Below are 12547 nucleotides of genomic sequence, written 5' to 3' on the forward strand. Positions count from 1 at the left end.
TTTTTATTTATTTTTTTTAAGATTTATTTATACAGGAACTGGGGTACAGGTCAGAGGCATGGGAGGGTTATTTGAGTTGTGTGAAGTATTTGCAAACTTCTGACTACTTCACTTTCCCACTCATCAAGACTGTAAATGTGTGAAAAGACCAGTTGCATGAATCTGTACCAATATCCCAAACAATGAAATACATGGAGAGTAAGGTAGAATATGTTTTTCCTTCATACTTAGGACCAGAGAGGATCCACCAGAAACAGACTAGGGAACAGAACAGGCAGACTGACTGAAACACACTGCTGAGGGGAGCAGCGGGCGAGACAGGAGAGGTCTGCTGTGCCATGTGGGTTTCTCCATGGCCGGCGGGGAAACGAACCCGCGCTGCAGAGGCTGCGGTCAGCCTCACAGTGCAGCAGTCTACGCGCTGGCCACCGGGGAAGCCAGGGATTATTTTTCAAACCAGGGTAACAGTCTGAAATGTCAGAAGCAGCAAAGTCTGCTTTTTTGGAAACTTGTCTGAGCTTACCCTCAGCACCAGGGGGGAGCATTATGGGGTCTTTGCGGTTTGGTCATCCTCAGGCATTAAATGGCTAAACAAGCTGACTGAAAGTGACAGGAGACAAGGAGCAAGAGCTAAAAGTAACAAGTACATGTAGGTGGCGGAGAACCTGGAGAGAGGCCACCCCCTCCCTGGCAGGGCATCAAGCTGACACCCCCACAGACATAGTTACATTCACTGACTCAAACATAAAAGGAATTAAACTGTGGGGGGGAGAAAGGGGCCTCCACCACCCTGTAGTTATCAATACCACGTTTATTCTCTCAAGGCCTTTTCTTTTACCATTTTAAATCCACGCCATATGAATGCAGGCCTAATTTATCCAGTGAATTCTATGCAAATGTTTCATGACACTGCTGTTAACAGGAACAATATGTACCTGGTACACACTGATCATACCCAGGGGGAGGGAGGGGAGAGCAGGCAGGAAGCAAAGGGGAGCCGCCTCCTTTCCTACTGTGCTCTTCAGAGCTGTCAGTGGAGCCTGAATACACAGCAGATGGCCCCCTCCCCAGAGGTAGGGGAAGAGTGCTCCCCCCACTCCCCAGCCTTCAGGAACATTCTCACTTCCACCAGCAGGCACTCAAGTTATTATGCATCTAGACATATGGATACATACAAGGAAGCACCAATGAAGCATGCCAAGTTCGAATGCTGGCTCCTTGCACAGTCAATGCCAAGTTCAACTAAGGAAGCAGTACAACAGCCCCACTCAACCACAAAGTTTAGAGTTGGGAGTTCAGAGAGTCACACTCAGTGTGGTGGGGAGAGAATAAGGCCATTGGCTCTCCTGTGTCTTTCTCAGGCACTCCTGGAAGCCAGCCTCACTCTACTCCTTGGGGATCTCAAACATGCAGAGGCTCTTGTACTTTTGCAGAAGTTCATTCTTGGTCCTGACTTGCTCTCGGAGGCTGTGCAGCTGTTGCTGCTGCTGTTCAGGGCTCAAGTGGATGCCGGGCATGGTGCTGATGACTTTGCGCATCTCCTGGAACTTAGTTTTGAGGGCATTCAGGTCCTGGTGGATGTCTGGGCTGTCCTTGTCCATGCTGCAAGGGGCAGAGGGCAGGCATTAGCATTTGCAGTTTAGACCCAGGAGATGCCTGGCTTTCTTCCGCTACATCCTACAGAACATGCTGTCTTCCTACATTATCTTTTAGAACACTTTGTTTTCTATCTGTTCTCTTACTAGGCTGTGTGTCCCCAGAGGACAGGGACCCGTTCTTTCTTACATGGGTAGGCAGGTGACAGCTGCTCAGTGAAAGTGCCCCTGAGTCTGGTAGTGCCTGTGCAGCCCCTCCCAGAGGAAGCTCGTAAAATCGGATGCTGAAACTCTGTATTAGCTCAGAGGCAGGGACTATGTGCTTTGTTCACAGCTGTATCCCTAGGCCCCAGCCCAGCCAACAGGGGACTTGGGGGCACTCAGATAACATTTATTGAAAGAATGAATGCTCTGCAAGTAATAAATGTCTGTTGAATGAATGAATGCACCATTACCAATATCAGATGACAAATGCCAAGCTAAATTTGCTGAAATATTATATTTCTTTTCATTTGAGCCACTGCCAGGTCAAACACAAGACCTTACCAGCTAGCAAGAGCTAATTTTAGCTGAGTTTTAATGCTTGAACTGTTAACAGAAAAACTAATTTCCACAGACCTATTCATAAATTTTATATTAGTTACAAGCTTTTGGAAATTTTTCGGCAGGTAGGAGTTCTCGCCTACCACAGTCCTGTAAACTCCTTGCCTTCGGGTCAAACTCATTTTAAAGGCTCAGTCATTTCCCATCTCACAGCTGTTATTAGCTGCCCAGAGACCCATGGTCCCCTGTCACTGCTAAATTTAAAGCAAAACAAGAACAGGAACCTTTACCCAAGATCAAAGAAACAGCCTGACAGTTGCTCCTGTGCTTTTCTAAAAGCTAGTAAGGGGGTGAGCTTCTGAAAACAAGCAACTGAGACCAAAAACCTAGAAGTTAAATGATCAGGTTGTTCTGAAAGTCAATCATTGAGGCTTAAGAGGGGAAAACTGTCAATGATGGTATTTTTTTTTAAAAAACATTCATCCTTGGTGGGAAATTTCAACCCAGATGGTTTCAATTCATGTTTATAATCCATCATTTCTCTGATTACATAGACAGAAGATCCATTTTTCCTTGCAATTCACTGGCTCTGGCTCATGCCTGGCAAAGGAGATAGCTTCCAGGGCCTGTTCACTATCAAAAGCTCTAATACCAAGGAAAGACACGGAAGAGCAATCATTTATTCTAGGGAATAAACAGTGAGCCAAATATTTCTTAGTGTCATTTGATGCCCTCAATTTAGATATATAATTGATGTTTTACCTTATCCCAGTTTCTAGGGAGTACGTGGTATCCATGAGAACTGCAAACTACTTGTAAGGAAGCAAACAGTGAACATCTCTTATTTTAGTTTTTTAGATCTCAGATGAGATCAACAATTCTGGATAGAAACCATTGGACTTTTGAAATCATTATACTTGATGGCATATATGTTAACACAATGTTACAAATTTAAGTCTCAAGGAAGTTTTAAAATTAAAATATATTTTTAAGAAAACTAGTTCACACCCCATAAGTCTGAAAGAACACATTTAGGCAAAATTATATAAAATAAAAAATATGAAAAGAAGTTATGATAATTCAGTTCTGGAAGCAAACATAACCTGGCCTAAAAGAAGATTTAATTCTGGAAGTAAGAAGTGGGCCATGTTTAAGATGCTCATTTCTGAAAACCCCCAAATCTCAAGGGCTGTCCACTCTCCTGGTGAGCTTTTTGGTCAAGGAGACAGTCTTCTGATAATAAAGAAGGAGCTACATGAAAAGCCTGCCTGGAGGGGAGCTAAGCTGAAAGGGGGCCATGCAGCCCACAGTGAGGTCTACTCCACAAGCTTCCCAGCCTGCCCTAGTTGGTGGAGGTAAATAACGTGGGCCTCCTGGAGTGAGGAAAGCACTTTATTCAGGATATAGCTGCAAGAAAGTGGGAACCTGCTAGGCCAAGATGACTGTGAAATATTCAATCCAAAAGAAAAGAGACAGGCCTGAATATTGAGCGAATCCAAGCAGAAAGCTCCAAATGGGAGACTGCTTTGTGTCCAATGTTAGTCATCAACCAACTTTAGACAGAAAAAAGAGACAGACAGAATAGACCAGGTCTAGAAGCATGAAAAACAGTACAAAAAGAGCAAGGTGCAGACACTTTGGTCCTGTCTATCACAGTTTTAAAGATGGACAAAAATACTTCTGCTCTGCTCGATGGACAGACCATGTCCTGCCGGTCTTTTGAAGTGTGCACATCCCAGGCGATGCTCAGCATGGCTGCCGCACAGACCTCCTGCATTTGTGTCACCAGACTCCCCAAAACATCACAGGTTTAGATGGGTGAGCATAAGAAGGACGCTTACCATCACAGCTAATTACACACGGCTTAATCTGTGGTAGCGATGCTTTAGGACTGCCAACAGATGAAATACAGAGCAAAAATGTGTCCACTGTTAATTTGGAAGCACAAGGAACCCACTAGTACACTGAAGCCCACCTTCATCCAAACCCAAGTCACTTCTTTGACCTCTTGGTGGCACCTGGTTCCCCATTTCTTTCTCCTCAAAATTTCTCTCCCTCTCAGACTCTCCCCCCACTGTCTAGTTGGGCCAGTCCTTGCCTGCTCCTCCCCGCTCTACAACCTGGCTGGTTGCCATATGTCTAAAATAGTGAGTTGTATTTCTTTTCCTGTGATAGTAATAGGTGCTAGAGGGAAAAAACTTAAAAATGACTGACACCCAAGACTTAGAAAAGGAAAGTCCCTCAATCCCATGCCGCAAAGATAACCTCTACTAACGTGGTAGATGGTGTTTTGTGTAGCTTCAAGGTATACATCAAGGCGTACACCTACGGGTTATTTGTTTTGACGAAAACATGTGCACACTGCACACGTGGTGCCAATTCTTGCTTTTTTTTTCACTTACCGGTGCACCTAGGATGTCTTTCCTTGTCAAATCGCATACCGTGACAAGCTAGTCACTGATGGCTGTATTTGGGTATTTGCAATTTATCACTTGCAGTCAGAATGGCAATAAACATGCTGAACCTGTAGCTGTATGTGATGGTGCAAGTACTGTGATAAGGAAATATGCCAGAAGTGGTATTTCTGGGTTAAAGGTTATATATTAAATTTTCGGCTGATTACCAAAATGTCCCCCAAATAGGTTGTATCTGGAAAACATCAGCTATTACCTATCTATCTCCTTTTGCATCTCTCTGCTTTAGTTCTGCCAGCACCTATGGGAAGAAACACCTATGGGAGAAGGGTTTTGAACCTCATGGCTTTGCTTTTATCTGCTCATAGGGTTAAAAGTGAAAAATACTCCTTTTTAGGGAGGAGTAACAAAAGGTTCTGCTGCTAAAAGAAGTTTGGTTAAAAAAAAAAAAACAACAAAAACCACTGTTCCATAAAATAGCCCAGAATGTGTTCATCTGCTCCCGCCTCTTCAGCTACAAGAACTCCCTGGCCCAGCCCACCTTCCTGAATTTCAGCTTCTTCTCCACTAGTTACCAAGTATTTTCTCCCTGGAGTCTGGGGAGACTTGCAAAAATCCCAAGAAGATTCACTGCCTCCACAGCACACGCCATCTCTGCTGGAGGGCACCCCCGCACATGCGCTGGCATGTGGCCCAATGTTCGCCCAGCTACCAGTTCTGTGAACTCCACCTCCTACCTCTCTCAAGTCCAGCCCTGCCTCCTCCCACTGTCGCCAATTTCCTGCAGACCAGGGTCTTCTCCTCCTAAACCCACTGCCTATGTACAGTACCAAAATTGAAGTCTGAGCCCCAAACCTTTGATGGTTCTTTCTACTTCCAGATAACACCTGCCAGGCAAGTTCACACTGTGAAGGCCAGCAGGTCCACCCAGAAGCAGCCTCTGACCTTTCTAGGCTCAATGTCCCACTCTTCCCAACCAGGGCCTGCCTCTGTGAGGCCTGTGTCCCAGCAGGTGCCCTGTGAGTTACACTGAATGAACAGAGATGAAGTGGCAGAGGAGTCAACAGGTTTGTAAGCAAGAATTCCTCCAAATAGTGTAGGTGTTCCCTATCTGGACACACACCCTCTTCACTGGGCTGTGGCTGAGGGGAGGAAAGTGAATGGCAGAGAGGGCTGCAGTAAAACAAGGGCAGTCAGTCCTGTGGAGGCATGTGTCCATTTTCTGAACTTCTTTGCTGCTGCCGCTTCCTACACTACCCAAAGGAGGCCTCAGCTGGTGTGGAATGCCAGTCAGATTAAAATAGGCACTTGTGTAGGGAGAAGCAGGTCAGTAACACCCTGTTATACCATGAAAGTGGTTCTGCCAGGATTCTGAGGTCTTACTGACCTGACCCAACAAGACTTGTTTTAAGTGCTATGGGCACAGCGTGACAATGCAGTGTGCTCATTGCTTGAGCTCCAGCTGCAGAATCAAAGATGATTCTCTTCTACCTACCCAGCAACTAAAAAATTTAATTAAAAAATGTTCAAGTACCATGTTGACAGAATACTTTTTTACTAGGAGAGCCAAACCATTGGACAAGACAGTGACAACAGCTATTTAGAATTTCTAGACTGGAACACTTAGTTCCAGACTAAGATTAGATGCACAAGTTTGGAGGGAAAAAAAAAATTATAACTTTTCTTGGTCCAACAGGTTTCATTTCATCCCTCCTTTATTATATAGGTACTTCTCAAGGAGTTGAGGTTTATAACATATCTTTTAGGCATAAAAAATTAATTTTTCTTTTCCCTTTTTTAATTCTTAAAAAAAAAAAACATAAATGTGTACTTTTAAATCATTCATTCAACAGAAAGGCACTAGGAGGGGTGAAAGTGGTAAGGGCTCGGTGAGGCTTTTCTGACACCAGGCGGGGAGCACCCCAGCCAGGAGGATGGCAGGAGCTAGGAGCTCTCCAAGTGGAGGAGGGAGCCTCTAAGCAACATAGCAACTCTCAGGCAAAGAAGGGCAGGCAGCCATCCTGCAGAGGCACCCAGAGCGTGCACAGTGGGAGGCCCTGGAATCAGGATGACGTGCTCTAGGCTCTGTGCTGCCAGTCCAGGCAGGCATCTGAACATGGTCTGCAGAGATTCCTGAAGGGAGGCCTGAAAGTTTTGGCTCAATGTGGGAAGAACAGGGAGCCCTGGAGATCTTGAGTAGAGAAAAATTAAACTGATAATATGCACAAGATGAATTAGAGAAAGGAATATAAAGCAAAGTGCTAATTAAGGAGTGATTACAAGGTCCCAAAATGAGGTTAGAAGACCTGAACAATGAATGGTACCAACAGGATAGGAAGTAAGGGAGCAGATTAAAGACTAAACGTCCATGAACTAAAGCACCATGCATCTCGGATGGGCCACTAGGAATTGCACTAGGAAAGGTGAAGATGCTAAGGGTAAACAGTGCCAAGGAAAAGTGAGGAATGACAAGTCTTAAAAGATATTTAAATGTACCATGAAGATTTAAGAACTAAAGCAGTTTCGTACTGGAGAGAATAGAAAACCCAGAAGTAGAGCAGAAAACATATGGGGATTCAGTGTATGATAAGGGCTGCAACTCAAGCAGGGAAAACAATGAATATTCAGTAACAGCAGTGGGAAGACAAACTATCTGGGGGAAAAGCTGCCTCCCCTCAACTCTTTTCATCAAAATAAGATCCAGAAGCATCAAAGAATTGAAAGTAAAAATGAAAGCATAAAAGTCACAGGAAAAAGGGATCAATAGCTATTATTTTATTAGAGAGGAAAGGGCTTTCTAAAGAAAACTCAGATGCCATGAATAAAAAGCTTAATAAATATGCCTACATAAGATGAAATGCTTCTGAATAACAAAACAAAATCCAAACAAACAAAAACAAGAACAAAATCAAAAGAAAAGCAAAAATTTGAGGGAAATATTTACCAATATACTTGACAAAGGTCCACCTGACTTACTACACAAAGAGCTCAGAAAAAGAATAACCTAATAGAAAAGGGGGACACTTCATAGAAAAATTGATATAAACTTGCATATAAAAATGCTTTATTGATATACAAAAGCCACAAATCACCACTGGATGTTTATAAAGATGATTCAACAAAGCCAGATACTTACAAAAATCAGCAGACACTAATAAACAAAGTAAGCTCCCTGAGTTGGTGGGGGGAAGGTATAAGGAGTGGTAGATGGGGGAGAAAAACACTACTGGACACTTTCTTGTGTCAGGCATTATGTTAAGGTCTGGGCACATGTGGCAATTACAATAAAATTCCTGTCCTTGAAGAGTTCACATTCTAGTCAGGGGAGACAATAAAAATATCAATAACCACTACCAAATTGTCACATCAAGAATTCAAATAAACACAAGGAGAAATTTTTTAAAAGACACAAATTGAAATAATCTATCCTTTCTGACCTATATGATTAGTTCAAGTGAAAAAGTTTAATAGTGATGGGTTTTTAAAAGTTTAATAGTGATGGGTTCCACAGGAGTGTGGAAAACAGCCACCAATACACTGCTGGTAGAAGGACAAATTTATAGACCTTCAGAATTTGCTAATAGATCAAAATTTTAAATTTACATATGACATTGCTAGAAATTTACTCTGTAGAGACTCTCAAGAGTTTACAAAATGGCATTTATTAAGAGGTTCACTGTAGAGCTGACGGCAATAGTCAAATACCAGAAACAGTGAAAGTGGCCTTGAGCAGGGAACTGTTTAAACAGGTGATAGCATATTCATAAAACGGAATATTGCACAGCTTGAAACAAGGGAAGGAACTGAGAGGTTTACTTTCCATTTTATATCTATGGGTACTCTCTGAATATATTTATGGTCAGACATGCCAGAGAAGTTACCTCTATTTTTCTTGGTTGCCAGTCTAAAAGTCAGATGCAAAAAGACAGGGGGGCTGGGGGGGGGCAGTATCCAATATTCAGTTTTTAAATTTTCTCTTTAACCCTACTTCCAGTATGGTTCACCTCTTCTACATCCTGTAATGTGCTTGGTTTTGCCCAGCCAAAATACACTCTGGCTTATTCTTTTCCATGACAAAATGAAAGGAGAGTCACCACTCTGCTTGAAATGGTGGGAGAGGACTACAGGATGCTTCTTAAGTAGATTTTTTAACAATTCCCCTGTTCTTAGTTCTCCTTCAGCCTCTATTTCTAGAGATCCTTGGTACTGGAAATTCCTGAGATTTGGAGGAAGTCATGATAAAAGACAGCTGCTTCTTGGGGCTGGAAGGTGGATTAGCTCTTGGCCATCACTTTGTGATAGTTACTTCCTCTCCTATTTTGTTTTGTTGTTGGTTTTTGTTTGTTTGCTTGTTTTATGCTTTAAAAAATATCTTTACTTCTTACTAGGAAAGTGTCAACATGAGGTTTTATCCACTGACTTCAGAGCCCAAATTCTTGATAGAGTACCCTCCCTTCCCATCTAAATTTAAGGCCAGCTCTACCAGCTACCCAGTTGCTCTATTAGAGTGAAGGACTGCAATCTCTAGGGTCCAAGAACTGTCTCTGAGAATGTGTTTGTTTTCATTTTTCTATACTTTCATTATAGCCAGTATAAGTATATTGGACAACCCCTTTATAATCCTGCACCACCCCAGGACTGCAGGATCTACACTTGTGTTTTCAATCTCACTGCTGCTAAGAAGTGCTACTGGCTGATCACAAGTGAAGGAAAACAGCACAGAGTCAGCGTTACCCTATAAACAGTAAATTCACACTAAATGAGGTCAGGGTCTAATGTGAGAACAGAGACTTTGTATTTGTTTGAAAGTGGTGGAAGCATCACATTAATCCACATCAGGTGAATCTAGTCCAGCTAGACTCCAAAGAGTTGGGCCACTAACAATACTTTCATGTTGTGAGCAGCAATCCCATTTCTGCAAAACATTCAAGAGTACATTCATGTTCACCTGAATATTATTGCAATAATTTTGTTTTAGTTAACTTTGTTTTGGGCTTTTAGTCACTGAATAAGACTAGGGATTGACACCTAGTATCTTGGTGCTGAAAATAACATAACAGTAAAAATAATTTAGGCAAATATGGGGATGAAGGAGACTTTGTATGTGTGGGATTCCTTTACAGGTCAAAAGCATACAATCACCTCCATTGATATTAAGTTACAACAAAGGTTTACTGAGTAACTTCTGTTCTTTGTTTCCCTTCATCTTTCCCTTCATCATCTCTCCAATTATTGTGAATTATGGGTTATTCCCGTTGTCCTTTTTTTCCTTCTAATTTATGAACAAAGTGGGGGTGAAAAGTTGGTCCCACAGCACTGTAGTGTGCTACACAAAATATGGATCATCTGCTGGAAGTGTTGAAAAAAGGAAAAGAATACTAGGGCTCATAGAAGTTTAACTCACTTTGGATCACAGGGATGCAAACTCGAGTAGTTCGACAGCATTTAGTCTCTAAACTGGTTTCATTTTTAAAGAGTATCTCCTAACTCTTATAAAGTCAGCATACTCTCGGGGCTCAATCCCTTTGAAGAACTCATAGAACGACTTGGTGAGGTCTTGGTAAAGGTCTCTTCCTTTTCTGGGACTGTTACCCTATCTCTACAGTGGGGGCGTACCCAAAGCAAGCCTTTTGCAGCTCTGAAACAGTGTGACGAGAAACGGGAGTGTCGTGACTGATCCTCTCCTGGGCCCTTACCATTTGATGATGTTGTGAACTAAAGGTAAGAAGGAGTAGTTCTCCTCCTCCTTTACGCCAGCCGGTGACTGCGGCCTCGGAGCGGGCGACTGCTGTGGGTGAGATGCGGCGATCGGAGGCGGTGGCTGCGGAGGCTGCAGCGGCTTCGTCTCGGACAGCGGAGGCTCGGTCGGCGGCGGTAAAGCATCATCGGCCTGTCGTCCCGCGGCCACCCCGGCAGTGGCCATGGCACTCGGCACTCCACCAGTCTGGAAAAGAGACCTGAGAGCTCAGCCCGCCGAAAGTGTCGCGGATCCCTTACGTCACCACAGCGCGCCCGCCGGGAGACGCTAAAAGAAGGTTGTGAGCATGCGCACTAGGACGCGGGGCGGGGCCTAGGCACTGGACCGGTGGGAGGCTGTTACTAGGCAACGCGCGGTTGGTGGGGTCAATGGAGGGAGCCTGAATTTGGTTTTGAGTCATGATAGCTAAATTATTACATGGTCAGAAATGGGAGATTTACTTCAGAAATAACGTCTTTTGCCCACTCACGTGACGAAGAGTGGTCAAAAGCAACTCATACAGGAAGCTTTGAGATAAATAAGGCCCAGCATAGCCCAGCCTTCGGGAAGACCTCTAGGAGAACAACTTGAACTATGCGAAGAGTAGACAACACTTGTGACGCTGAGACCTACGGGCGTGGAGAATCCAGAGAGCTGAAGGATCTATAGTTCCTACACCATGGGAAGCCTCCTGGAGGAGAAGCAGCAAACCCTGACTGAGCCAGTGGTGTGAGACCCAGTGCTCTCCCTAAAGACACAGCGGCTAAAGGAATTGCGTCCTTCAAAGTTCTGCATGCCTGGATAGAGAGTTCATAACTCAATATTTAGTATGCATTTTCCTGATGATAGATGCTATGCTAAATATTTGCATGGAGTGGGGAGGCTGTTCTAATTTCAATACAAGGCAGAAGGGATTAGTGACAGGGATAAATATAATACCCTAAAGGAAACTCACTGGTGTTGAGCTGTTGACCAGTTCTTTCAGCCCCTAGGCTCCACTTTCCTCACCGATAAAATATGCTGTTATTCAGGTTCATTGCATAGCCTCAGACATGGCTGACTTTCAAAGATCTCTGTTGCATTAGGACCCCACTAAGATCCTAGACCAAAAAGAGGAGACTTCTGGTGAGTTTGTGGTTATGTTCCTCAAAACAAATAAGATATTGGAGCTGGATGATAAATTCCTCGGCAGCGCAGAACCTCATCCTAATCTCCAATAGTGAGTGAAAAAAGACATGAGCTAGGAAAGCCCCATCCTCTTCTACCATAAGTGCCAACTACTATGAGCTTTAAAGAAAGTCAAGGAAGTCCTCTTTCAGGTAGCAAGATGAACAATAGCTCATAAGAACATGGTGGCCAGGGCCTCCCCGGTGGCGCAGCGGTTGAGCGCTGGGTTGTGAAGCTGCCTGCAGCCTCTGCAGTGCTGGTTCGATCCCTGCCCACCGGGTGAGGGTCCCACATGGCGCGCAGACCTCTCCTGCCGCCCACTGCTCCCCTCAGCAGTGTACTTCGTCAGTCTGCCTGCTCTGCTCTCCGCTCTGACTCTGGTGAATTCTCTCACCCTCCCACGCTTCTGACTGTACCCAGTGCTTGTATAAATAAATAAATAAATCTTTAAAAAAAAATAAAAAAAGAACATGGTGGCCAATCCCAAGGAAAGCAGGAATGCTAATAGTTTCAGATGCATTAGGATGTGAGTATGGTGGCATATCCTAGGACTACAAGACCATAGTGAAAAGTAGATGTTGAAGGGTGTGTCAAAGAGGTGCTTTAGTAATGGCCATCAACTCAGCTTTCTATAACAAGAGCTGTTAAACAAGAGCTGTCCAGAGCACCTTAGAGGGAGATCAAAGAGAAGGAGAGGGTTTTTTCCCGGCTAACCAGGAGTCTCTCCTAAGTGAAGAGTTCAAGAGTCCTGAAGGACAAATGCCTATTGGGATAGGATCAGATGTGCTTGAAGAGACTGTATATCCTTGGGGTCATCTGGAGCAAATAATGATGGTTTAATAGCAATAATAATGATAATAATAGTTATTCCAACTATTGTGGAATAAAAATGGGTACAAGAGAGCTAGTCACAATTATTACCTTATTTTTTTAAAAATTCTTTTTTTTTAGATTTATTTTTATTTATTTATGCATACAAGAGCTGGGGTACAGGCCAGAGGTGTGGGAGGTGAGAGGATTCACCAGAGAGAATGGGGAACAGAACAGGCAGACTGACCGAAGCACACTGCTGAGGGGAGCAGCGGGCGAGA

At 43.7% G+C, this 12547-nt stretch overlaps 1 protein-coding gene across 1 annotated transcript; it reads right to left on the minus strand.

Annotated features, from left to right (window-relative positions):
- Positions 1–1353: 1353 nt before the first annotated feature.
- Positions 1354–10475, minus strand: MED9 (mediator complex subunit 9; the record flags this gene model as incomplete). Its single annotated transcript, XM_084238517.1, has 2 exons — positions 1354–1602; positions 10249–10475. 2 exons carry the CDS (start codon positions 10473–10475, stop codon positions 1386–1388), a joined length of 444 nt encoding a protein of 147 aa, XP_084094643.1. The 3' UTR covers positions 1354–1385.
- Between the last annotated feature and the right edge of the window lie 2072 nt (positions 10476–12547).

Source organism: Talpa europaea (genome assembly GCF_964194135.1).
Source record: "Talpa europaea genome assembly, chromosome: 7".
Classification (NCBI taxonomy): domain Eukaryota; kingdom Metazoa; phylum Chordata; class Mammalia; order Eulipotyphla; family Talpidae; genus Talpa; species Talpa europaea.